This window comes from Zosterops lateralis, assembly GCF_965231275.1.
Source record: "Zosterops lateralis genome assembly, chromosome: 26".
Classification (NCBI taxonomy): Eukaryota; Metazoa; Chordata; class Aves; order Passeriformes; family Zosteropidae; genus Zosterops; species Zosterops lateralis.
In genome coordinates this window covers 6,548,582-6,575,661 of record NC_139786.1, presented here as the reverse complement: position 1 = coordinate 6,575,661, position 27,080 = coordinate 6,548,582, and the positions used below count along the sequence as shown (strand labels likewise).

Genomic DNA, 27,080 nt, shown 5'->3' with positions numbered 1-27,080 from the left:
ATTGCATCAAATCCTGTTCATTTTTCCCGCTGCTCTCCTCCTGCAAAGCCTGGCCAGGCAGCAGAACCCAAGGCTGGAGAGGATGCCCATGATGACTCCGCTCCCAACTCCCAGCACGGCCTCGTAGAACCACTGCTTCTCCCACAGATCCTGACGCTCCTCCTGCCCCGCAGCACCGCTGCCGTTCCCTGGTGGCTCCTCCCCATTAGCCACCAGCTGCTGCTCCTTGGTCAGGGATTTCTCGAAGTCCAGATTCACCAGACCTCTGGGGATCACCCTGAGGCCGAAGTAGATCCTCTTGACCAGCTGGAAGGAGCTCAGCACCTGCACGTCGCAGCGGTAAGTCCCGGAATGCGACTCCAGAGCCGGCGAGAAGCTCAGGGAAGGGCTGGGATTGTGGAAGGGACGGAACAGGAGGTCGTTGGTGGTGATGAGCCCGCGGGAGAACTGCCAGGTGTAGCCAAAATTGGGTCCCTCCAGGCTGGCGGCCTCCGGGGAGAGGCAGACGAGACGGGTGGGTTTTCCCTCAGGAATTCTGAGGTGCTGGAGGCCGCAGATCCAGTCGCGGAGGCAGCGGGAGCGCACCAGGGAGCAGTTCCAGTACTCCCCAGCTGGGCTGACCTCGCACACCCAGTCATCCTTCACACCCAGCCCGCAGGTGACACTGCACGATGTGGAGTTCACCACCACCAGGGCCCTCAGCCCCACCAGGACGGGCGCCGACTCCGAGGGAAGCTCTGAGCCTGAGCCTGATTCCGAGGGAAGCTCTGAGTCCGATTCCGAGGAAGGCTCCGAGTCTGATCCTGAACCCGAGGGAAGCTCTGATCCTGAGGGAAGCTCTGAGCCCGATCCTGATTCTGAGGGAAGCTCAGAGTCTGACCCTGACCCCAAGGGAAGCTCAGAGTCCGATCCCGATCCCGAGGGAAGCTCCAATCCTGAGGGAAGCTCTGAGCCTGAACCCGATTCTGAAGGAAGCTCCGAATCTGATTCTGAGGGAAGCTCAGAGTCTGATCTCGATCCCAGCTCTGATCCCGAGGGAAGCTCCGAGCCTGATCTCGATCCCAAGGGAAGCTCCGATCCCAAGGGCAGCTCTGAGCCTGATCCCAAGGTAAGCTCAGAGCCCAACCCTGAGAGAAGCTCAGAGTCCGATCCCGAGGGAAGCTCCAATCCTGAGGGAAGCTCTGAGCCTGAACCCGATTCTGAAGGAAGCTCAGAATCTGATCCTGAGGGAAGCCCCGAGTCTGATCCCGAGGGAAGCTCAGAGTCTGATCTCGATCCCAGCTCTGATCCCGAGGGAAGCTCCGAGCCTGATCTCAATCCCAAGGGAAGCTCCGATCCCAAGGGCAGCTCTGAGCCTGATCCCAAGGTAAGCTCAGAGCCCAACCCTGAGAGAAGCTCTGAGTCTGATCCCAATCCCAGGTCCGATCCTGAGGAAAGCTCCGATCCCAAGGGCAGCTCTGAGCTCAACCCTGAGGGAAGCTCAGAGTCTGATCCCAATCCTAGCTCCGATCCTAAGGGAATCTCCGATCCCGAGGGAAGCGTCGCTGGAAGGCACACGATGCACAGCAGGATCACCACGATGAGGCTCTGCTCCATCTTCCAGGTGTCTTTGTGTCCGAGTCCAGCACTCCAAACCCCCCGGAATCATTCCAGGGATCTTGCAGATTCTTCGGGATGTCTCTGAAATCCCGTCAGATCTAATCCTTCCACCTGGGAAAATCCTCCTGGATGTGGAGCTGGAGGAACAGCTAAAAAAAGACACAGCGAGGCTGTTACTGCATCCAGCAGGGTGGGAATTCCAGGAATTCCATCGGGAACGCTCTTTGAACAGGACAGCAGGATGTTCTGATCAATTGGATCCAATCCAACTTTGCCCAAATTCCATCAGTTTGGGGCATGTTTGGCAGTTTCAGAGTGAGATTCTTCCCTCTCTGTAAGACTCCCCAGGTTATTTTAGATGGATTTTATTCCAGATGGATTTCCACTGGAAAAGGAGCAGCTCCAGTTTCATTTTCCCACCAAACTCCAAATCTCCAGCAGGAATTCCTGCTGGGATCTCCTAAATATCACCTTGGAGCGTGAGGAAATCCCCAAATCCCAGTTCCTCATGGAGGCCCCGTCCAATCCTGACTTTTACAAACACATCCCAGAGTCTGGGGCACTCCTCAAATCCATCCCCAACATTCCAACCTCTACTTGGGCTGATCCATGGGGGAATCCAAGGTGGTCTGAGCTGGGCTGGCCCCGTGTCCACACCAGGGCCTGCAGCTGTTCCCATGGGAGCAGCTCTGATGTCACAGCCGGGCCACAACAGCCACAAACATTCCAAGGAAGAACCCTCAGGGAGGGCCGAGGAAATCCTGGGAGCTGAGGGCTCTGGCAGCTCCAGGAGTGGCTCTGGAAGCTCTGGAATCTCCTGGGGAGCTTCAGGAAGCTCCAGGACAGGCTCTGAAAGCTTGGGAAGCTCCAGGTGAGGCTCAGGAAGCTCCACAAAAGGCTGTGGAATCTCCTGGGGAGGCTCTGGAAGCTCCAGGAGAGGGTCTGGAAGCTCTCAGAGGTTCTGGAAGCTCCAGGAGAGGCTCTGGATAAAATTCCCAGCCTTGGAAGGAGCCCCAGGAGCTGGGAGAGGTCCCAGAGCCCTCATTCCCAAGGGATCCAACCCCAAACCTCCAGTGATGGATCCACGGGTATCATTCCCATGCCACCATCCCAGGAAAACTCTTGGAGAGGAGATTCTGGTGGGATCCATAAGGTGCTCAAGCATTCCCAAAAAATAATTTGCTGCTGAAGTGTTCTTCTCTGGAAAATCCAGGGTTTTTGATGGAGGAATCCCCCCCAGTTCTATAGAACCACGTTCCCCGTATTTTTTGACCACAGTTTTATGGAAGAAGCATCCCATAATAATCAGTCTCCTGCCTGGCGTCCCTGGATTCCCACAGCAATTTGGTTTTGCAGAGTTCTCCTGCACCTAACGAGCATCGGGATCCATTTCCCTTCCTCACAATCCTTCAACTGGACTGGAGAATTCCCAAAGCTCCAGGACGATTTTCCACACCCAATCCCCCTCCCAGCTCCCCATTCCCAGCCTGGCTCCCAGTGCACTCAGGGATTTGGGAATTCCAGACTGCTTTGGGTGGGAAGGGACCTTAAATCCCAGCCATCCCCTAATCCCAGCAAGCTCCAAACCCCATCCAGCCTGGCCTGGGACACTTACAGGGATGGAATTCTCTGGGAATTCCATTCTCTGAGCACGCAGGGTTTGGTTTTAGTCCAGATTTACTCCTCTCCCTTCAATAAAACCAACCAAAAATACTCTTAAAACCCCAAACACAAAATATTGAAATATTCCCAAATTCCAGCATGACAGAAACACCCAACTTTGCCATGGAAAAGCCAAGATTTACCCGTGGGGTTTTAGGAAATGGAAGGTACCTCTTTATTTACAAACACAGAACCACCACCACTGCAGGGGCTGATCAGATATTGTACAAAACCAGGGAATAAAATAAAAGATGGGAATAATCCAGGAAATAAAATAAAAGATGGGAATAATCCAGGAAATAAAATAAAGATGAGAACAGGCCAGGAAATAAAATAAAGATAGGAACAAAGCAGGAAATAAGGATGGGGAACAAACTGGGAAATAAAATAAAGATGGGAATAAGGCAGGAAAGAAGGATGGAAACATAAAAGAAGGATGGGAATAAACTGGGAAATAAAATACAGACAGGAATAAAGCAGGAAATAGAATAAAGATGGGAATAAAGCAGGAAAGAAGGATGGAAACAAACCAGGAAACAAAATAAGGATGGGAACAGAGCAGGAAACAAGGATGGGAATAACAGGAAATAAAAGAAGGATGGAAACAAATCAGGAAATAAAATATGGATGGGAATAAACTGGGAAATAAAATAAAAATGGGAATAAAGCAGGAAAGAAGGATGGAAACAAACCAGGAAATAAAATAAGGATGGGAATAACCAGGAAATAAAATAAAGATGGGAACAGAGCAGGAATTAGGGATGGGAACAAAGCAGGAAATAACAGAAGGGCGGGAATAAACCAAGGCAGGGCGTTTACACTGTACATGGGGAATGCTGAGTTTGGGGTGAATTCCAGGCTTTAATCCAACCTGCAGAGCCTTGGCCTGAGCTTCTGGAATTTGGAGGCTCAGGCCCAGCGCCCAGGGAGGGTTTGGCAGAGTCACCCCACAAACCAAAAAGAATTAAAAAACAAAAAGAATTTTACACTCGTGGTCATAAATTTCCCGAAATGAACCCAAATGTCCCTAAAGCTGGGAATGAAAACATCAAGTTTTGAAGAATTTCAAAACCTCTGATTTTTCCAAATGTTTTCTCTCTCCTCGTTTTTTTTTTTTTTTTTTTTTTGCTATCTGCACAGTTCTGGCTTCATTTCACAACTCCCTTCCTGCTTCCAGGAAATTTAAATACCTCCTGATAATCCCAATAATTCCCCCCGGGAGAACATCAAGAGCAACAAAACTCCAAAGTCTGGGAACAAAAAAAATAAAAATAGAGGATTTAGGAATGAAATTTCTGTTTATCAGGATGCTGCTGTGGGATAAGAGGTGCCAGGCTGTGGGTGCTAGACAGGGGAAGTGCCATTCCCATTCCAACAGGAAATCCTGAAGGAATAAAAGGTTGGGAATGAGCTGCCAGCTTCTGTTTTTAACCCAGAAGTGGGAAAAACAGAAACTTTGGAAAAGTTCTGGGAAAAAAAAAATAAAAACAGTTTTAATTTATCTCCTGCTGAAGGAGGAGCCTGGATATTCCTGGAGGAGCATTTCCCAGGGAAGAGAAGCAACAAAATGACTGGAAAAGACAGGAGGGAATTCCAGCAGAGCTTTGGAATCACAGGCTGGGAAAAAACCGAAACATCAGAAAATGAGTTTTATCTAAAGCTGCTCCTTCTGCCACCGGCAGAGGGAGAAAAATAAACACAAACCCAGGCAGATTCCAAAGGGGCCTCAGTTCCTCACATCCCACTGGAAATTCCTGAAGAATCCGGACTGGGATCAGCAGCTCTGCCCTGATCCTGTCAGCCATGGGAAAGCTGGGGCAGGGAGATGGGAATTCCCAGCTGGAAAATGGGGATACAGTCCAGGATCCAAATTCCCACTCTGGGCCGTTCTTCCATCTGGGAATAACGAAGAGATTTTTTTGGGAGATAAAGGTGGAGAAGCTCTGGAGTGGCAGGGAAGGGGCTCAGGTCACTTTGGGGGATTTGTCCTCCCCCCCAAAAAAAAATCCCAGCTGGACTCAGTCCGAGCCTGATCTGTGGAAAGGCTGCTCCCTCTTCCAGAGTCCTTCCTGTCCCAAAATCACTCCCTGAATCCACAGAATTCAGTCTGTGCCACTCCTTGACTGAGAATTCCAGCAGTTTTTTGTTTGGTTGGTTTTTTTTTTCCACGCTGGGGAGCCAAGAGAGGGAAAGGAGACAGGGAGAGGAAGGGAAGAGTCTTCATAGCAACTCTGAGATTGCACCACCTGCTAAAGAGAGCAGAGATGGAAAAATGAGTGTCCAGCCCCAGCCAGAGGCTTCCAGAAACCAGAGAGCCCCAAAAGGGAGCAGAAAATAAAAATGGGAAATGCAGGAAAACAAAACAAAACAAAACAAAACAAAACAAAACAAAACAAAACAAAACAAAACAAAAAAAAAAAAAAAAAAGGGAGAGGGTGAGATTTTGTAGCTAAAAAAATGGAATTTCAGCACCAAGAGGCTGCTGGGTTGGCAGCTCTGGGATTTGAGATTCTGGGAGAATCAGAAATCCTTTACTCCCCAACTTACCTGGTGCCAAATGATTTCTAATCCCCAAAATTCCCAAGCAAAAACCAAGGAAATCTAAGCCTGGGTGAAACCAGAGCAGAGGATTTTATCCTGAACTGTCAAAATTATTAAATTGTTCTTTTTCTTTTTTTTTTTAAAGCTGAGTTTAACACAAAAAAAATCTGATTTCAACGCAAAAAAATCTGATTTTAATGTTTTTCTGCCAGCACAAGAGAATTAATCCCAGTCCCAGCCATGCAGCTCCCATGTGGAAATACCAAAATAATTTTTCCAGGAAAACTCAGCTCCAGCCCCGGGTTAGTTTCTGCAAGAAGCAGCAGAACTCACAGAATTCCCATTCTGTGGGAAAAGGGAGCCTGGATCCAAATTCCAGGGGAATTTGGGATGTGCTAGAACCCTGAGGAAAAGCTGGGGGACCCAAAATTTTGGGAATTTTTAGGTAACAGGCACAAAGAGAAGGAAGGAGAGGGAGAATTCCATGGAATACTGTGGGTTTGGGATGGAATCTTTCCCAGCACTGGGATCCACTGGGAACCTGCTGGATCCTCCCAAAGATCAGAAATTCCATCAAAATATAGATTTTTCATGGAATGTCATGGAAAGGATCTTAAATCCCATCCCATCCCATGGGCAGGGACACTCCCCACTATCCCAGAATGCCCCAACATCAATCCTTGGACAATTCCAGGGATTCCTCTGGGAACTCCTCACCATTCCAGGCAGGAATTTTTTCTTTATTTCCCTTTATCCCAAGCCAGCAAAGCCTAAAAGCAGATTTTAGGGAGCTCTGCCACCTCTGGCTGATGGGAAAATCGAGCGGGAATTTGAGTTTAAACCCATTTATGAGGAAAAGAAATTCCCAGGTTGGCTCAGGAATCTCATCCCGAGCCAAAAGCAGGGAAATAAATCCCAGAGTTTCCTGCACCAACAACAGCAAATCCACACCAAAATCCTTCCAAAACAGGGCTGGAAAAGGAGAGAGGGAAAAGCAGAAAAAGCAGGAAAGGAGTTTGGCTGCTCTGCTGCTGGATCTGGAACATTCCAGAGGGATTGGGAATGGGAAAGGAACTCCAAGCTCCACAGAAAACAAGGAGCTGAGGACAAAGTCACAGTCAGCACCCCACAAATAATTCAATGTTAATTAAAAATTTGATCTTAATTAAAAAATTCGATGTTAATTAAGAATCAAGGAGTTTTTCTGAGAGCACCCCCTGCTCATCCAGCCCCTCCAACAGGGAAAATCCGAGGATCCAGCAGAGTCTAGAAGCCAAGGATTGGAATTCTCCTTGGAAATCCCAAAATTCAGCTTCCAGGCCATGACCCTTCCTCATTTCTGGTGTTAATTATGTTAATTAGCAGTGATGAAAAGCAAAAAATTAACGTGAGATGAATGATCTCCAAACCAGCCCTGTGAGGATCTCTGCCATCCTTAAAAACACCTTTAAAATCTTGGAAAATCCCCCAAAATTCCCTTCCCTGGATTTTTCTGCCTGGATTTTTTCCAGGCAGAAACATTCCCAAGGTTGGTTTTTTTTCCCATGACAAAAAATTCCTGGAAATAACAAAGATCAGGACAAGCAACACCAAGGAGCTGAGCAGGAAGGGGAGGAAAAGAGGGAATGAATCACTTCTGGCAAGTCTAAAATCCACGGCAAGCAGCTGCTGGGATCGAGGAAATGCAAAATTTGATCCCTCAAATCCATCTTTGGAGCTGGTTTTTTATTCCAAACCTGAGTTCTGGATTAAAGTATTTTAAAACAAAGTCAAAATTTGGCTCTCTGTGGCGGGCATGGAGGAGCTTTTCCAAAAAAAAAAAAAAAAAAAAAAAAAAAAAGGGAAATTGCATAATGGGAAATATTTGAGATCAGGTTGGGACTCAGTGTCCCGCAGCAAAATATGGTAAAAAAGGAGGGAAAATCCCAATTTTTCGCTATTTGCAGCAACTGTGAAGGAGGAAAATCCCCAAATTTCTACTGCTGTGCAGTCACTGGAGTTTAAACTGGCATTAAACTGGAATTTAACTGGAATCAAACACAAATTTAACTCGAATTATACTCAAACTTGACTTACACTGGAATTAAACTGGAATTTAACTCCTGATTTAACTGGAATTTAACTCTGATTTAACTCCTGATTTAATTCCAGGGCTGCAGCACAGCTGGGATTAGAAAATGCAGCTCCGGGCTTTTATCCAAGTTTTGTGGTTTTTTTAATCAACAAATTATTTTTGAGGCTCCTTTTCCCCCTCTGTTCTGTCAATGATGGCACAAAATAACTGCAGAATCCTTCCCTATTCCCATTTCCCCCCCACCCCAAAAAAAAAATCAACTAAAATTCAGATGTTTTCTGATTTCTACAAGAGCTGAGAGAAGGGACTGAAGGAATTAAATTGAGTTTTAATTTAGGAACAGCTCAGCACTCACAGAACTGTGGAATCCTTTATTTTATTCCCATAATATTGTATTTTATAATTTCTGCAAGAGCTGAGGGAAGGAATTAAATGAATTTTCATTTAGGAACAGCTTTGAGCATCCACAAAACTGCAGAATCCTTCCCTTTTCCTATTTACCCTCAAAAATCCTATTTACCCCTATTTAACCTCAAAAATCAACCCCAAACCTGGTTATATTATAATTTCTGCAGGAGCTCAGGGAAGGAATTGAAGGAATTAAATGAATTTTACTTTACAAACCGCTCTAAACACCCACAAAACTACAGAATCTTTCATTTTTTTAAAATATTTTTTATATTTTATAATTTCTGCTGGAACTGAGGCAAAAGAACTGAAGGAACTGAAAGAATTAAATGAATTTTACTTTACAAACCGCTCTAAACACCCACAAAACTGCAGAATAATTCCCTATTACCATTTTCCCTCAAAAATCTACCCCAAATCTGGATGTTTTCTGATTTTTGCAGGAACTGAAGGAAAGGAACTGAAAGAATTAAATGAATTTTACTTTAGGAACAGCTCTCAGCACCCACGAAAATGCAGAATCCTTTATTTTATGCCCATAATCCAGATATTTTATAATTTCTGCAGGAGCTGAGGGAAGGAACTGAAGGAACTAAAACGATTTTAATTTAGGAACACCTCAGCACCCACAAAACTTCATTTTCCCCATAATCCTTTTTATGGGATATTTTATAATTTATAGAGATATTTTATATCTTTATAATTTTATAATTTCTGCAGAAGCTGAGAGAAGGAACTGAAGAAATTGAAGGAATTTAAACAATTTTTAATTTAGGAATTAAATAAAGCTCAGCACCCACCAAACCCCTCCACGTGCAGCACATGGAGACAACCAACCTCCCTCTATTTTCCCACATGCAGAACTCGATTTCATCCAAAAAAACCACAAAAAAAAATCCCTAAAAATTCAAATTTTGTCCTTCCTTGCCAGCAGCTGAGTGGGGACAGAGGGATTTGGGGAGACTGCCGAGCCAGGGGGGTGACAATAAGAGGCCACCAAGGAGATGACAGCGAGTCCTTACCTGTCAGGGGCTGGCCCAGCTCCTTGGCTGCTCCTTCCAGAGGTAAAGAACCTCTGTCCCCTTTGTAGAGTTTCGGTTTAAATGGAGAATCTTTGTCTTTACCTTTGGATCCCTTGGGCCTCCCCGCCTGCTTCTTCTTGGATTTGCCGTCGCCTTTCACGCCCAGCAGCGGGTGCACCTCTGGGGGGGGAAATGGGGTTTGGACTGAGTTATAGGGGAAATGGGGGGGAAAATGGGGTGAGTTATGGGGGGAAATGGGGTTATGGGGTGAGTTATGGGGGGAAATGGGGTTATGGGGTGAGTTATGGGGGGAAATGTGGAAAAAATGGGGATTTGGGGTGAGGCGTGGGGGAAAATGGGATAAAATGGGGATTTGGGGTGAGGTGTGGGGTAAAATGTGGACCTCCAAGCTGGCAGAAATCCACGGAAAAAACCCTGAAGTCTTGGGATTGGACCCCTCCAAATGCCCAAAAACCCTGAAATCCTGGGTCAGATCCCTCCCAACACTCCAAAACCCTTGGGATGGGATCCCTCCCAATGCCCTAAAACCCTGAAATCCTGGGACAGGATCCCTCCCAAGGACCCAAAACCCCGAAATCTTGGGATTGGATCTCTCCTAAAACCCTGAAATCCTGGATCAGATCCCTCCCAACACCACAAACCCCTGTGTTGAGATCCCTGGGGATCCACCCCAAGCTGCCACCCACCGTCGTTGGGGACTCCCTGGAGCTCGATGTTGGTGGTTTTGGGTTTTTTCCTGGGGGCCTGGGGCCCATCAGAGGAGCTGGGGCGTTTCTTGTCGGGGCCCAGCCCCTCGTCGGGCAGAGAGCCGGGCACGGCGTCCGGGGGTGGCCCGTAGGGGTTCTCCTCAGGGTCCTCCACCTCGGGGGCAATGGGCAGGTACAGCAAGGCCCGGGAATCCTCCAGCTCCTCGTCACTGCGGGGGAAGGAATGTTGGGATTGTTGGGAATTGGGGTTTATGGGGTTTGTAAAGGGTTTTGGCATTGGGATGGTGGGGTTTGGTAATGGGGATTCTCCTCGTGATCCTCCACCTCTTGGGCAATGGGCCTAGAAATCCTCCAGCTCCTTGTCACTGTGGGGGAAGGAATGTTGGGATTGTTGGGAATTGGGGTTTATGGGGTTTCGTAAGTGGTTTGTAAAAGGGGTGTTGGGGTTTGCCATGGTATAGTGGGGTTGGTAAAGGGGATGTTAGGTTTGTAAAGGGGATTTTGGGTTTGGCAAAGGAGATTTTGGGGTTTGCCATTGGGGATTTTGGGGATTCTCCTCGGGGTCCTCCACCTCTGGAGTGATGGGCAGGTACATCAGGGCCCGCGAGTCCTCCAGCTCCTCATCGCTGTGGGGCAAGAAAGTTGCAATTTGGGGTTTATGGGATTTGTCACTGAGGATTTTGGAGTTTGCAAAGGGGATTTTGGGGATTCTCCTCAGGATCCTCCACCTTGGGGGTGATGGGCAGGTACAGCAGCGCCCGCGAGTCCTCCAGCCCCCTGTCACTGTGGGGGAAGGAATGTTGGGATTGTTGGGAATTGGGGTTTATGGGGTTCGATAAAGGAGTTTGGCATTGGGATTTTAGGTTTGTAAAGGGGATTTTAGGGATTCTCCTCGGGATTCTCCACCTCGGCCCGGGAATCCTCCAGCACCTCATCACTGTCAGGGAAGGAATGTTGGGACTGTTGGAAACTGGAGTTTGGCATTGGGATGTTGGGGTTGGTAAAGGGGATTTTGGGGTTGGTAAAGGGAATTTGTGGTTTGTAAAAGAAATTTTGTGTTTCATAAAGGGAATGCTGTGTTCTGTAAAAGAAATGTGGTTTATAAAGGGAAATTTGAGTTTTATAATGCGAATGTTAAAAGGGAATTTTGTGTTTTATAAAAGGAATTTTGTGTTTTATGAAGGGAATGCTGCATTTTTTAAAGGGAATGTTGTGGTTTAGAAAGGGGATTTGGGGTTTTATAAAGGAAAAGTTAGGGTTTATATGGGGAATGTTTAAAGGGAATTTTTGTGGTTTCTAGAAGGAATTTTTGTGTTTTGTTTGGGGAATTTTAGTGTTTTGTTTAGGGAATTTTGTGGTTTATAGAAGGAATTTTGTGGTTTATAGAAGGAATTTTGGGTTTTATAACAGGAATTTTGTGGTTTATAACTGGAACTTTGTAGTTAATAACTGGAATTTTGGGGTTTTTTAGGGAATTTTGGGGGTTTTTAAGGGAATTTTGGGGGTTTTTAAGGGAATTTTGCGGTTTATGGAGGGAATTTGGGGTTTTTTTTAGAGAATTTTGTGGTTTATAGAGGGAATCTTTGGGTTAATAGAAGGAATTTTTTGGTTTATAGAGAGAATTCTGCAGATTTTTTAGGGAATTTTGAGGGGTTTTTTAGGGAATTTTGGGTTTTATAACAGGAATTTTGTGGTTTATAAAGGGAATTTTGGGTTTTATGAAGGGAATGTTTAAAGGGAATTTTGTGGTTAATAGAGGAAATTTTGAAGTTTTTTTAGGGAATTTTGTGTTTTCTAGAGGGAATTTTGGGGTCTTGTTTAGGGAATTTTGGGGTTTCTAGAGGGAATTTTGGGGGTTTGTTTAGAGAATTTTGGGTTTTATAACAGTAATTTTGGGGTTTTGTTTAGGGAATTTTGGGTTTTCTGAAGGGAATGTTTAAAGGGAATTTAGTGGTTAATAGAGGGAATTTTGGGGGGTTTTTAAGGGAATTTTGAGGGTTTTTTAGCGAATTTTGAGGGTTTTTTAGCGAATTTTGTGGTTTATAGAGGGAATGTTTAAAGGGAATGTTGTAGTTTATAAAGAGAATGTTGTGGTTAACAGAAGGAATTTTGGGGTTTATAACAGGAATTCTGTGGTTTATAAAGGGAATTTTGGGTTTTATGAAGGGAATGTTTAAAGGGAATTTTGTGGCTAATGGAGGGAATTTTGGGGTTTTTTAGGGAACTTTCTGGTTTATAGAGGGAATTTTGAGGGTTTTTTTGGGAATTTTGAGGGTTTTTTTAGCAAATTTTGTGGTTTCAAGAGGGAATTTTGAGTTTTATAACAGGAATTTTGTGTTTTTTTAGGGAATGTCCTGTAGAGGTTAACGAATCTCTCCTTTTAGGAAGTGTGGGGTCAGTGTCTGGACTGTGGCACCTGCTGCAGAAGGCGGCAATGGGATCCACACTGGTCACATCCACCTCCTCGTCCTCGGCAGCATCGGCACCTGCAGCCAGGGGAAAATGGGAATTATGGGCAGGGAAGAATGAATTACAGGCAGGAAAAACACCTGCAGTGCCTCCTGTCACAGCAAAAATAACCTGGAATATTTCCCATTAAAGCAGAAAAAAACCCCACTAAAAAGTTTCTTGTTAAAGCACAAGACAAATGTAAAGTATTTCTTATTATAGCACAAAATAAACCTAAAGTGACTCATAGATTAAAGCACAAAATAACCCCGAAAATATTTCCTGTTAAAGCACAAAATAACCCCTAAAGTATTTCTTATTAAAGCAGAAAACAAACCTAAAATATTTCTTATTAAAGCAGAAAAAAACCCCTAAAGTATTTCCTTTTAAAGCACAAAAATCTAAAATAACTCCTGATAAAGCAGAAAACAAACCTAAAATATTTCCAATAAAAGGAAAACAAGCCTAAAATAATTCACATTAAAGCACAAAACAAACATAAATATTTCCTATCCAAGCACAAAACAAAATTAAAGTATCTCCTATCCAAGCACAAAAACCCCTAAAATAACTCATATTAAACCACAAAACAAATATTTCCTATTAAAGCAGAAAACAAATCTAAAATACTTCTTATTAAAGCACAAAAAAATCTGTTATATTCCCTTTTAAAACACAAAAATCTAAAATATTTCTCATTTAAGCACAAAAATTCTAAAGTATTTCCAATAAAGGAAAACAAGCCTAAAATATTTCCTATCAAAGCACCAAAAAAAACCTTAAAATAATTCACATTAAAGCACAAAACAAACCTAAAACACTTTATTACAGCACAAAAATAAAACATTTCCTATTAAACCAGAAAACAAACTTGAAAATAATCAATTTTAAAACACAAAACAATTATGGGAAGTGTTTTAATAGGAATGAGGAATTTAGCCATACTAAACCAAAAAACAAACTTAAATATTTTCTATAAAAGCACAAAACAAACCCTAAAATATCTCACATTAAAGCAGAAAAAACCCTAAAATATTTCCTATCAAAGCAAGAAACAAATCTAAAATGTTTCTTATTAAAGCACAAAAAAAAATCTAAAATATTTCCTTTTAAAACACAAAAAACCCTAAAATAATTCCTGATAAAGCACAAAACAAAATATTTCCAATAAAAGGAAAACAAGCCTAAAATAATTCACATTAAAGCACAAAACAAACTTAAATATTTCCTATTAAAGCAGAAAACAAAATTAAAGTATCTCCTACCCAAGCACAAAAATCTCTAAAATAACTCATATTAAAACACAAAACAAACACTTCCTATTAAAGCACAAAACAAACCCTAAAATCTCACATTAAAGCAGAAAAAAACCCTAAAAATATTTCCTGTCAAAGCACAAAAGAAACCCTAGAATAATTCACATTAAAGCACAAAAAACCCCTAATATTTCCTATTAAAGCAGAAACCAAATCTAAAGTAATTCATTTTAAAACACACAAAACCTAAAATAATTCCTGATAAAGCACAAAACAAACCCTAAAATAATTCACATTAAATCAGAAAACAAACCTAAAATATTTCCTATCAAAGACCAAAAAAACTCCCTAAAATAATTTGCATTAAATCAGAAAACAAACCCTAAAATATCTCACATTAAAGCAGAAAAAAACCCTAAAAATATTTCCTATCAAAGCACCAAAAAAAAAAACCTTAAAATAATTCACATTAAAGCACAAAACAAACCCAATTAGTCCAATTATGGGAAAGGTTTTTTTAATAGGAATGAGAGCCAGGAATAATCCTCATCCCAAACGTTTTTCACATTCCAGGGTTTTTTTTTTTTTTTTTCCTTGATTTTGGGCACCACCATGTGGCCAGGAGGGAATTCCCTGGGAATTAATTCTTTGGGAATATTTGGGCATAATTTGGGCAGGACCTGTCTGCTCGGGCTCGCTCTTGTCCTCATCCTCGATGTCGAATTCTGACTCCCTCTCCTCGTACTCCACGTTCTCGTCCAGCTCCTTGAAATCTGGAGCAAAAGCACTCCAGTTTTCCTGGAAAAAATAAATTAAAAAGGAGTTCTAGTTTATTTGAACAGTGTTGGAGTCTTTGGGTCCATTGAATTTCAAGGAATTCAATGTCCTGGAGGGGTTTAACACATGGATGTGGGGAGAAGGGAGAGAAAGGCTGGATTGTTCTGTGGGTCTGCTGCCTTACTGAAATCCCATAAAGGCATGAAAAAATCAAGGAAAATTCCATAAGAGCAGCAAAAATTAAGAAAAAGCCCATAAAAAAGAACAAAAAATCAAGAAAAATTCCATAAAACCATTAAAAAGCAAGGAAATTCACACACAAAAAAAAAAAAAAAAAAGAAAAATGAAGGAAAATCCCATAAAGGCATTAAAAATCAAGGAAAATCCCAGAAAAGAGTTAAAAAATCATGAAAATTCCCATAAGGACTTTAAAAATCAAGGAAATTCCCACAAAAGAATGAAAAATCAAGGAAAAACTCAGAAAAGCACCAAAAAACATGAAAAATCAAGAAGAAAACCATTTAAAAGCACAAAAAAAATCCCATTAAAAAAGAACCAAAAATCAAGGAAAATTCCATAAAAGCATGAAAAATCACGAAAATTCCCATAAAGGCTTTAAAAATTAGGGAAATTCCCACAAAAGAATGAAAGGTCAAGGAAAACCCCAGAAAAGCACCAAAAATCAAGAAAAATTCCATAAAAGCATGAAAAATGAAGAAAATTCCCATAAAGACTTTAAAAATCAAGGAAATTCCCACAAAAAATAAAAAAATCAAGGAAAATCCCAGAAAAGTATCGAAAATCAAGGAAATCCCAGAAAAGTATCGAAAATCAAGGAAATCCCAGAAAAGAATCGAAAATCAAGGAAAAGCCCATAAAAGCATCGAAAGTCAAGGAAAATTCCATAAAGGCATGAAAAATCAAGAAAAATCCCATTAAAAAAGCACCAAAAATCAAGGAAACTCCCATTAAAGCACTAAAAAAATCAAGGAAAAACTCATAAAGGCAGAAAAAAAAAAATCAAGGAAAATCCCATTTAAAGCATTAAAAATCAAGGAAAATCCCATAAAAGCATTAAGAATCACAAAAATTCCCATAAAGACTTTAAAAATCAAGGAAATTCCCAAGAATGAAAAATGAAGGAAAAGCCCAGAAAAGCACCAAAAAAGCATGAAAAATCCCATAAAAGCATGAAAAATCAAGAAAAATCCCATAAAGGCTTTAAAAATCAGGGAAATTCCCATTAAAAAAAAAACATTAAAAATCAAGGAAAATACCAAAAAAAGCATTAAAAATCAAGGAAAATCCCATAAAAGCACAAAAAAAAAAGAAAAAGAAAAATTCCATAAAAATTTTAAAAATCAAAGAAAATTCCATAAAAGGATTAAGAATCAAGAAAAATACCGTAAGAGCATTAAAAGTCAAGGAAACCCCCATAAAATAATGAAAAAAATCAAGGAAAATCCCAGAAAAGCATGAAAAATCACAAAAAATCCCATAAAGACTTTAAAAATCAAGGGAAATCCCCACAAAATGAAAAATCAAGGAAAATCCCATAAAGGCTTTAAAAATTAAGGGAAATTCCCATTTTAAAAAGCTTAAAAAATCAAGGAAAATCCCAAAAAAAGCATTAAAAAATAAGGAAATTCCCATAAAGGCATTAAAAATCAAGGAAAATCCCATAAAGGCATTTAAAACCAAGGAAATTCCCCTAAAAAAGTGCATTAAAATCAAGGAAAATCCCAAAAAAAGCATTAAAACCCATGGAAAATCCCAAAAAAGCCTAGAAAATCAAGAAAAATCCCACAAAAGCAGAAAAATCACGAAAATTCCCATAGATACTTTAAAAATCAAGGAAAATTCCCACAAAAGAATGAAAAATCAAGTAAACTCTCATAAAAGCATGGAAAATCAAGAAGAATCCCATAAAAGCATGAAAAACAAAGGAAAATTCCATAAAAGCATTAAAAGTTGAGGAAAAACCCACAAAATCATGAAAAATCAAGAAAAATACCACAAAAGCACGAAAAATCAAGAAAAAAGCACTAAAAATGAAGAAAAATTAATAAAAATCCCATAAAGGCTTTAAAAAATAGGGAAATTCCCATTTAAAAAAGCATTAAAAATCAAGGAAAATCCCACAAAAGAATTAAAAAAAATCAAGGAAAAGCCCAGAAAAGCACCAAAACTCAAGAAAAATCCCATAAAGGCTTTAAAAATTAAGGAAATTCCCATTAAAAAAGCATTAAAAGTCAAGGAAAATACCAAAAGTATGAAAAAATCAAAGAAAAGCCCACAAAAGCACGAAAAATCAACGAAAATCCCATAAAGGCATTAAAAATTAGAGAAAAATCCCATAAAAGCTTTAAAAATTAAGGAAATTCTTGTTTTAAAAAGCATTAAAAATTAAGGAAACTCCTGTTTTAAAAAGCATTAAAAATCAAGGAAAATCCCATTAAAGCACCGAAAATCAAGGAAAATCCTTGATTCAAGGAAAATAAAGGCACTAAAAATGATTAAAAATCTGATAAAAGCCTGAAAAATCTTCCTCCCCAAGGGAAGAACCCAAAGTCTCACTCACCACTTGGTTCTGAGCCCAGATGGAAACCACCCCACTGGAAATGGAGGCGATGATCGGCCTCACTGGGTGCCACTGGGAGAGGGGGAAATAAAAACCTTCATTAGGAAACTAAATTGGGGCAGTTTGAATTCCCAAATCCCAAAAAAAAAAGTTGAGGGGTGACACTACAAAGACTCCGACTTCCCAAGGATGAAAATTTGATTCTTGAGAATGTTGGGAATTTGAGGTTTTTTTATACTATTCTATACAGACCAATTTGATGGTCTATATATAAAATACTACAACAATTCTATATATATTTATATATTCCATAGAATATAGAATACATAAATATATAAACAATATAAATAATATAAATATAAATATATAAATATAAACAACTCTATATATATATATATAATAGAATATTAATTCTATAATATTCTATATTAATTCTACAGTAATTCTATAATATTCTATATAGACCAATTTGATGGTCTATACATAAAATTCTACAATAATTCTACATAGACCAATTTGATGGTCTACATATAAAATTCTATAATAATTCTATAATATTATATGATATTCTATATAGACCAATTTGATGGTCTATACATAAAATTCCATAATACTTCCACAATACTTCCATAACAATTCTATATAGACCAATTTGATGGTCTATACATAAAATTCTATAATAATTCTATAAAGACCAATTTGATGGTCTACATATTAACCACCAATTCGACTGGTGACAAGAAGACAAACTCCTTCCATCACACTGGTCACATCAGAGGGACATCAAGAAGAAGGGAGGGACATCAAGAAGAAATCCCTCTTAGGGGAAAAATACCTAAACCAAATTTACAGTTACCAAAACACTTCTCTTGTTTACAGAAAATTCCCCGAAAAAGGAATTTCAGAAACTAAAAAACACAGACTAAAACCCCAGAGGAGGGGCTGGGAATTGGTGAACTCCTCACAGCCACGTCCAGCAGCAGCTCCCCGCGGGTCCCGTGCAGGATCTTCACCAGGTTCCCGATGCTCTTCTCCCAGATGTAGAGTGCGTGTTGCCGGGCTGAGCCCGCCACGATATACTCCCCGTCCCCTGAGAAACAGCACTTCTTCCAGGGGGTCCTGCAGACAGGGAGAAACAGGGGTTAGGGATTGCAGGTTCTGCTTTAGGGGCGTTTTTTTATCCTCCTTATTGGTTAGACCCACACTGTGAGGGCCAGACTGGTAGAATCATGGGATTAGGCATTGGATGTTCTGCCTCAGGGGGTTTTTCATCTTCCCTATAGGTTAGACCCACACTGTGACGACCAGCCTGGCAGAATCGTGGGATTAGGGATTGGATGTTCTGCCTTGGGGTTATTTTTTTTTTCCATTCTCCCTAAGGGTTAGACCCACACTCTTTAGGGCCAGCCTGAATCATGGGAGTAGGGAGGGATTGGATGTTCTGCCTTCGTTTTTTTTTTTTTTCATCCTCCCTATGGGTTAGACCCCCACTCTGAGGGCTAGCCTGGCAGAATCATGGCTGATGGAGAGTGCCTTGAGAATGAAGATGGTTTTAATAATGATGGGAAGTAATGCAAAAAACAAAACAAAACAACAAAGCTGAGCACACACAGAGACAAACTCCTCTCACCTGTTCCCAAAATCCATTCCTGTTCCCTAAACCCATTCCTGTGCCTCTCCCCTGCCCCTCAGCCCCGTGTGTGCCCCGACCTGTTGACCAGGTCCTGCAGTTTCTGCATGGGCTCAGGCTCGCCGTCGCGGCCGCAGGTGAGGATCTCGCGCCCGTCGTACACACGGATGATGCGATCGGCCGTGTTGATCAGGAAGCAGCTGCGGGGAAATGGGGACAAATCACTGAGAAACCACGAAAAATCCTCTCCCTTGAAAGGACTCAGGGTGTTTGGAGGAGCTCTCTGGGGTTTTGGGATCACGCCCCTGAGGAGCTCACCTCCCTTTGCGGGCGAACTCGATGGATTTTATGGCCGTGGTGTTGCTGGTCCCTGTGGTCACTCTGAAGGAAGCAACAAGATCCTGAGTGTCTGTTTTTAAGACCAAGATCTGAAGATTAAGCAGACAGAGAACAATCAGTGGCTTCACCTGAAATAGAACCCTGGGAGCCCACCTGGGGACACTGAAGAAGCTGCTGAGACAGAAACGTCAGGAAAACATCCCAAAAATTTGTCAAAAACAAAGTCAGACAAAGATCCCAGAATTCCTGAGGCTGGAAAACGCCTCCAAGATCATCAACCAATCCCTCACCTGTTCCCCAGACCCTGCAGCCATCTCTGGACCTGTCCCTGCTCCCCAGATCCATCCCTGTGCCTGTCCCTGTTCCTGTTCCCCAAACCCATTCCTGTGCCCCTCACCTGTTCCCAAATCCATTCCTGTGCCTGTCCCTGCTCCCCAAACGCATCTCTATGCTTCTCACCTGTTCCCCAAATCCATCACTGTTCCCCAAACATATTCCTGTGCCTGTCCCTGTTCCCCAAATCCACCCCTGTGCCTCAAATTCATCCCTGTACCCCTCACCTGTTCTCCAAATCCATTCCTGTGCCCCAAACTCATCCCTGTGCCTGTCCCTATTCCCTAAATCCATCCCTGTGCCCCTCACCTATTCTCAAGCCCCTCCTTGTGCCCCTCACCTGTTCCCTAAATCCATTCCTGTTCTCTAATTCCATCCCTGTTCCTCAAACCCATCTCTGTGCCAGTCTCTGTTCCCCAAACCCCTCCCTGTACCCCAAATCCATTCCTGTGCCCCTCACCTATTCCCAAACCTCTCCCCGTGTTCCTCACCCTTCAGGGTGCTCAATCCCCATCCTGAACACTCGGTGCCACCTCCAGGAATTCCTCCAGGAATTCCTCAGGGACCAAGACTCCAAACCCCCCCTGGGCACTTCCAAAGCCTGACCCTGCCCTTCCCACGGGGAAATTCCCTGTGCTCTTGGCCCAGGGAGCAGGGCTGACCTTCCCCTTGGCATTCCCTGTGGAGAAGATGGCTGAGGAATGGTTAGAGGATAAGGGACACAATAGCTCTCAGATTAATCTTGTAATTAGAAGCTAGGACAAGGCCAGCATGCTCCTGGCAGAACTGTTAGAAAAGAACAGGATGAGGGAGAGAAACTGAGATCATGAGAAAAGAGGAACTGAACACTACAAGGTGATATGACTTTTGTAATATGCTGATATAGCATGAAGTAAGCTATTGTTTAGTCACCACCAATCAAGAGCTTGGCTTTTGCAATACGTATGAGCTGATTACTTAGAATATAAATGTAAGCAAGAAAACAAATAAAATTGAGCCTGATTGATCAACATCGGTTGAGTCAGTCTCCCTCTTTCCAACAGTTCCCGGTGTAGATGTATTCCCCTCTCCTGTCAAATGAGGCCACCACGTTGAGGTCAGAGTGCCCTCAACTGATCCCCAAACCCATCTCTGTGCCAGTCCCTGTGTCCCAAACCCATCCCTGTGTCCCTCACCTGTTCCCTAAATCCATTCCTGTCCTCTAAATCCATCCCTATGCCCCAAACCCATCTCTGTGTCAGTCTCTGCTGCCCAAACCCCTCCCTGTGCCCCAAACCCTTCCCTGTGCCCCTCATGTGTTCCCTAAATCCATCCCTGTGCCCCAAATCCATCCCTGTGCCCCTCATCTGTTCTCAAACTCCTCCCTGTGACCCTCACCTTTTGGGATACTCAATCCCCACCCTGAGCCACCTCCAGGAACTCCTCAGGGACCAAGACCCCAAACCCTCCCTGGGCACTTCCAAAGCCCTTCCCATGGGGAAATTCCCTGTGCTGTTGGCCCGGGGAGCAGGGCTGACCTTCCCCTTGGCATTCCCAGTGTAGATGTATTCCCCTCTCCTGTCAAACGAGGCCACCACGTTGAGGTCGGAGTCATCGTCCACGGGCAGCACCACGTGCTTGGAGTCGGACAGGGTCAGCATCACCGGGGCCGACTTCATGGGGCACACCAGCACCCTGTTCCTGCAAACATGGGGAGTTGAGAGTGATAGCTTTTGGGATGGGTTTACAGGGAAAATAAAGGATTGAGGTGGATGGAGGGATTCAGGATATTTTGGAAAAGGATTTCCAGGTTTAGGGGAAAAAAGCATCAATGGATCGAGGAATTCAGGATATTTTGGAAAATTATTTCCATGTTTAAAGCAAAAAAAAAAAGCATCAAGCTGGACTGAGGAATTAGGATATCTTGGAAAAGGATTTCCACAGAACAAAAAAGCATCAAATGGATGGAGGAATTCAGGATATTTTGGAAAAGGATTTCCATGTTTAGAGCCAAAAAAGGATTGAGGTGGATGGAGGAATTCAGGATATTTTGGAAAAGGATGCCCACATTTTACATCAAAAAAAGCATCAAATGGATTGAGGGATTCACACTATTTTGGAAAATTATTTCTGTGTTTAGAGGAAAGAAAGGATCGAGCTTGACTAAGGAATTCAGGATATCTTCAGAAAGGATTTCCATGTTTAGAGCAAAAAAAGCATCAAATGGATTGAGGAATTCAGGATATTTTGGAAAATTATTTCCATGTTTAGAGGGAAAAAAAGGATTGAGCAGGACTGAGGAATTCAGGATATTTTGGGAAAGAATTTTCACGTTTAGGGCAAAAAAAGGATTGAGCAGGATGGAGGAATTCAGGATCTTTTGGAAAATTATTTCCATATTTAGGGGAAAATAGCATCAAATGGACTGAGAAATTCAGGGTATTTTGGAAAAGGATTTCCACATTTTACAGCAAAAAAACATCAGATGGATTGAGGAATTCAGGATATTTTCTAAGAGGATTTCCACATGTAGAGCAAATATAGCATCGACATAGATGGAGGAATCCAGGATATCTTAGTAAGGGATTTCCCCTTTTAGAGCAAAAAAAGCATCAAATGGAATGAGGGATTCAGAATATTTTGGAAAATTATTTCCATGTTTAGAGCAAAAAAAAAGCATCAAGCTGGACTGAGGAATTTAGGCTATCCTGGAAGAGTATTTTCACATATAGAGCAAAAATAGCATCAACCTCAACTGAGGAATTCAGGATATTTTGGAAAAGGATTTCCACTTTTAGAGCAAAAAAAGGATTGAGATGAATTGAGGAATTCAGGATATCATGGAAGAGAATTTCCTCTTTTAGAGCAAGAAAGCATCAAGCTGGGTTGAGGAATTCACGATATCTTGGGAAAGGATTTCCACGTTTAGAGAAAAAAAAAGCATCGAGCTGGACTGAGGAATTCAGGATATTTCTGGTTTCACTGTCTTATCTTTAGTACTCAGACGGCAAAACACTGTGAAGTTCAGATCTACTTTAATTCCCCTTCCATCTCCCAGCCTGTGCAGGAATTTTAAGCCCAACCAGACATTCCCCCACCCACCTCCACCAACTCCCACCCATCCTGACCCTCCCAAAAACCCAACCACAAACCCAGTAATTACACTTGGAAAACACAAAAAAAAAACAACCAACCAAAAAGCAGCAATTCCATCCCAGTGGGAGCAGCCCAGGGCACTTACTGGTCCCGGGGGTGGTACTGGACCTTGAGGATGGGTGAGGGGAAGCGGAACCTCTGGTCACAGTCCCCGGACAGGACGTCCCACTGCGACACGATGTTGTCGGTGGAGGCGCTGACCAGCTTGTGCCCATCCCGGCTCCAGCTGTGCACAGGGAGGGAATTCCCAACACAGTCAGGCCTTGGGATGATGCCGGGGGGAAAAGGAGCTCAGGGAATTCTCATTATAGGGATGAAACAGAGCCAAGAGGGAAAAGGAGCTCAGGGAATTCCCATAAAGTTGTTCCTTGAAACGCTGCCAGGGGGGAAAGGAGATCAAGGAATTCCCAATAAAGTTATTCCTTATAGGGGTGAAACAAAGCCAAAAGAGAAAAGGAGCTCAGGGAATTCCCAATAGTTACTCCTTACAAAAAACAAATGCTGCTAGGGGGAAAAAAAGCTCAAGGAACTCTCAACAAAGTTCCTTGAAATGCTGCAGAGGGGAACAGAGCTCAGGAAATTCCTACTAGTTATTCCTTAAAAGGGTGAAATGCAGCCAGGAGGAAAAGAGATCAGAAAATTTCCGATAAAGTTATTCCTTAAAATGCAGCTGGGGAGAAAGGAGCTCAGGGAATTCCCAATAAAGTTATTCCTTATAGGGGTGAAACATAGCCAAGGGGGAAAAGGGCCCAGGGAATTCCCAACAGAGTTAGTCCTTGGGATGATGCCAGGGGGGAAAAGGAGCTCTGGGAATTCCCATTACAAGGGTGAAACATAGCCAAGAGGGAAAAGGAGCTCACGGAATTCCCAACAAAGTTATTCCTTATAGGGGTGAAACAGCCAAGGGGGAAAAGGAGCTCAGAGAATTCCCAACAAAGTTATTCCTTACAGGGGTGAAACATATCTAGGGGGAAAAGGAGCTCAGGAAATTCCCAAAAAAGTTATTCCTTAAAGGAGTTAAACACAGAAGGGGAAAAGGAGCTCAGAGGGAAATCTGACAGCTCCAAGGGAATAATGGCAGGGAAAAAGTCAAAATGCAGTTCCTGACAAAAACCACAGACTCATGGAATGGTTTGGGTTGGAAGGAAGTTTAAATCCCTTCCCTTTCCAGCTCCCACACCTCCCACTATCCCAGCCTGGGACACTCCCAGGGATGGAGCAGCCAGGGATTCTCTGGGAATTCCATCCCAGCCCCTCCCCTCCCTCCCAGGAAAGAATCCCTTCCCAAAATCCCACCCACCCCTGGCAGTGGGAATTCAAGGATCCCTCATCTCAAATCCCTCTCCAGCTCCCCTGGATCCCCTTTAACCACCGTAAAAACCTAAAGATTCCTCTCCTTCCCCGCGAGCGGAGCCGCTCCACCCCCGGCCCGCCCATCCGGACAAACCCGACCCTCCCTTCCCGTCCCGGGGCCGGATCCCGGCGGGATTCCCGGAGCTCCCGGCGCTCACCACAGGGAGCACACGGGGTGGATGTGGGCGCTGATGATCTTGGCGATGCCGCGGGTCAGGAAGTCCCAGATGACGATCCTGCCGTCGTTGCAGCCCACGGCGAGCAGGGTGCCCCAGCGGTTAAAGGTGCACGTCAGGGCCATGCTGATACAGTCCAGGGTCCCGTCCGCCTCCTGCAGGGACACCGCAGCGCCCGCGCCCGCTCAGACTCCCCCGGACCCGGGACAGCCCCGGGGAAACCCGGCCGGACCCGCTCAGACCCGGCCGGACCCGGGACAGCCCTGGGGAAACCCGGCCGGACCCGGGACAGACCCGCTCACACCCGGCCGGACCCGGCCCCGCCGCCGGGGAAGGGCTCGGGAAGGCTCCGGGAGGGGAGCGCGGTAGTTACCTCGGGGTAGTTCTGGCCGAAGGACTCTGCAGAAGAAGGGAAAAGCGGCGGCTGAGCGAGAGGCGGCCCCGCAGAGCCTGCCCGGTTCTCCCCGCCCCGCTCCGGTATCGGCTCCGGTACCGGTACCGGCCCCGGCCCAGCCCGGCTCACCCACCCCCGGCCCCGCCGCTCCCCAGCTCCGCTCCCCAGCTCCGCTCCCGGTCCTGCCCTGCTCCCGCCGCTCCAGCCCAGCCCCGCTCCCGGTGCCGCCTCCCGCTCCCTCCTCATTCTCATTCCCGCCCTCCGCTCCCGTGCCTTCCCCCGTTCCCGTTCGCCCCGAGCCGCTCCAGGCTGGTCCCGCCCCCGCCGCCCCCCGTTCGCAGCTCCCTCCCCATTCCCATTCTCGCCACCTGCCGGTCCCGCAGCGCCCCGCCCGCACCCCGCTCCCACATCCCCGTTCCCGCTTCCGTTCCCGCTCCGGTCCGCACCGAGCAGCTCCAGGTTCATCGCGCCGCCGATCCCGCTCCCTCCGCTCCCGTCGCCGAAGGACCCCGCGGGGCCCTGCCCGGCCGCCGCTCCTCACCGTCCGCCTGACCGACCGCCACTCCTTCCCTCGGCCGCGGCTCCCGGCGCCTCCCGGCCCGGCTCCGCCCGCTCGTTTCCGCGGGCTCGGGGACCGGCGCCGCTCGCTCCCGGTGCGGCGGCGGGGCCGGGAACGGGCGGCGGGGATCAGGCAGCACCACGGGCAGCCCTGGCGCCTTTCGCGGAAAGGGTCGGGTGGGCCTCGAGGCCGCGCACAAAGGTTCCGGGGAGGGGGAGCACCCGGCAGGGGGCGGCAAAAAATTAGCGCTAATAATTAAATTAATTAAAATTCTTGTTATTCGTATAATTAATTAAAATACCACAGGGGGAATTTGGGCTATTGCGGGTATTGCGTGGATTTCTAATGGAAAGGACTGGCTGCTTTTGGAGAAAAGGAAAAAATAAAATAAATAAATAAAATAAAAATTGAAAAGAAAGTATAAAAATAATAAAATAATATATTAAAATTAATTAAAATTTAAATTAAAATTTAAAATAAAGTAATGAAAATTGAACATTATATATATATAAATAATAAAAATATTAAATACGGTATTTAAAAAATAAAGAAAAATAAAATAAACCCTGATTTTAGGGATAAGAAGCTGTGGAATCTCCCAACACCAACTCCAGGCAGGCAGAGAAAATAAACTTGAGACAACCCTGAAGATTTCCACATTCCACCCCAAAATCTCCCTCCCAAAAAAATTCCACAGGAAAATTCCCCCCGCAAAAAAACCCATCAGAGAATTGTCGGGGAAAACCTGGGGAATTGCAGACACAGAGGTTGGGCTTTATCAGGTTTATTATTTCCACACCTCCCTGCACCATCCCAAGGGCCATTCCCACTTTTCCAGATGTTTTCTCAAGGGCCATTCCCACTTTTCCAGAGGTTTTTCCCAAGGGCCATTCCCACTTTTCCAGATGTTTTCCCGAGGGCCATTCCCACTTTTCCAGAGATTTTCCCAAGGGCCATTCCTGCTTTTCCAGAGGTTTTTCCCCTCCCAGGGTCGATGCTGTCAGTGCTGCCTGAGGGCTGAGGCTTTGGAAAAGGGCTGGGAATTCTTGGCACGAGCAGCTGGATTGGGATGGGACAGGTGGGAATGGCAGGAGAAAGGATGGATCCATAAAAAAAAGTCTGGGAATGCCAGATGTTTGGATCCACAAAAAAAAAAAAAAAATCACCCTAGGAATGCCAACACAGGGATTGGATCCATAAAATCCACTCCAGGATGCCAGGACAGGCTGGATCCATAAAAAACCACCTGGGAATGCCTGGATCCATAAAAAACTACTTGGGGAATGCCAGGGCAGAGGATGGATCCATAGAAATCCAGTCTGGAATACCAGAACAGGGATTGGATCCATAAAAACCATTCTGGAATACCAAAACAGGGACTGGATCCATTAAAAAGCCACTTAGGAATGCCAGGACAGAGGTTGGATCCATTAAAAAGTCACTCTGGGAATGCCAGGAGAGAGGATGGATCCATCCAAAGCCACTTTGGAATGCCAAGACATGGATTGGATCTATAAAAAAGCCACTTTGGGAATGCCAGGAGAGGTTGGATCCATCCCCATCCCACCAGAAATGCCAGCAGATAACCACTCTGGAATGCCAAAACAGGAACTGGATCTGTAAAAAAAAGTCATTTAGGAATGCCAGGAGAGGTTGGATCCATCCAAAACCCCTCTGGGAATGCCAGAACAGGGACTGGATCCATGAAAACCACTCTGGGAATGCCAAAACATGGATTGGATCCACAAAAAAGCCACTCTGGAATGCCAGGAGAGGTTGGATCCATCCTCATCCTGCCAGCACATCTCCCACAAAGGAACAACAACAAAAAAAAAAGCCTTTATTATTATTTTTTTCCTCCATAAAAAGCTCCTGAATCCATTTATTGCACAAAGAAAGGAAAAAAAAAAATCCCACTAAACCCATCCTCGGCCACGGGCAGCTGGAATTTCAGCCAAGGAATTCCACCTTCCCTGGGAATTCCAGGGAGGATTTCCAACTCCCCCCAGTTCCTCATGGAGCCACCAAGGGGCTGCTCCAGATCAGCCCAATTCCACCCCAAAAA

The 27,080-nt window shown here is 44.3% G+C and overlaps 1 protein-coding gene and 1 long non-coding RNA gene across 6 annotated transcripts in view; one reads left to right on the top strand and one right to left on the bottom strand.

Moving 5' to 3' along the window:
* RBBP5 (RB binding protein 5, histone lysine methyltransferase complex subunit) overlaps nucleotides 1-24,979 on the bottom strand; it is a 46,323-nt gene extending 21,344 nt beyond the window's left edge. The window contains exons 1-14 of one of the 5 annotated variants that reach the window (XM_083878347.1): nucleotides 24,903-24,979; nucleotides 24,436-24,461; nucleotides 24,045-24,217; nucleotides 22,619-22,759; nucleotides 20,916-21,078; nucleotides 19,045-19,154; nucleotides 18,807-18,926; nucleotides 18,062-18,215; nucleotides 17,097-17,168; nucleotides 14,419-14,536; nucleotides 12,451-12,520; nucleotides 10,014-10,243; nucleotides 9,307-9,486; nucleotides 3,413-5,510 (exon numbers count right to left, since the gene is read on the bottom strand). In XM_083878347.1, coding sequence (XP_083734473.1) covers nucleotides 5,482-5,510; nucleotides 9,307-9,486; nucleotides 10,014-10,243; nucleotides 12,451-12,520; nucleotides 14,419-14,536; nucleotides 17,097-17,168; nucleotides 18,062-18,215; nucleotides 18,807-18,926; nucleotides 19,045-19,154; nucleotides 20,916-21,078; nucleotides 22,619-22,759; nucleotides 24,045-24,217; nucleotides 24,436-24,461; nucleotides 24,903-24,921 — 1,605 coding nt within the window. In that variant the 5' untranslated portion in view covers nucleotides 24,922-24,979 and the 3' untranslated portion in view covers nucleotides 3,413-5,481. Of the gene's footprint in view, nucleotides 1-3,412; nucleotides 5,511-9,306; nucleotides 9,487-10,013; nucleotides 10,244-12,450; nucleotides 12,521-14,418; nucleotides 14,537-17,096; nucleotides 17,169-18,061; nucleotides 18,216-18,806; nucleotides 18,927-19,044; nucleotides 19,155-20,915; nucleotides 21,079-22,618; nucleotides 22,760-24,044; nucleotides 24,218-24,435; nucleotides 24,462-24,902 lie in introns of those variants that run through there. The other 4 variants (XM_083878348.1, XM_083878349.1, XM_083878350.1 and 1 more) reach the window with 4 other exon arrangements.
* LOC310919155 lies at nucleotides 14,564-16,684 on the top strand. Its single transcript, XR_014591786.1, has 2 exons — nucleotides 14,564-15,733; nucleotides 16,077-16,684. It is a non-coding gene; the product is annotated as an uncharacterized lncRNA (long non-coding RNA).
* Nucleotides 24,980-27,080: the final 2,101 nt, after the last annotated feature.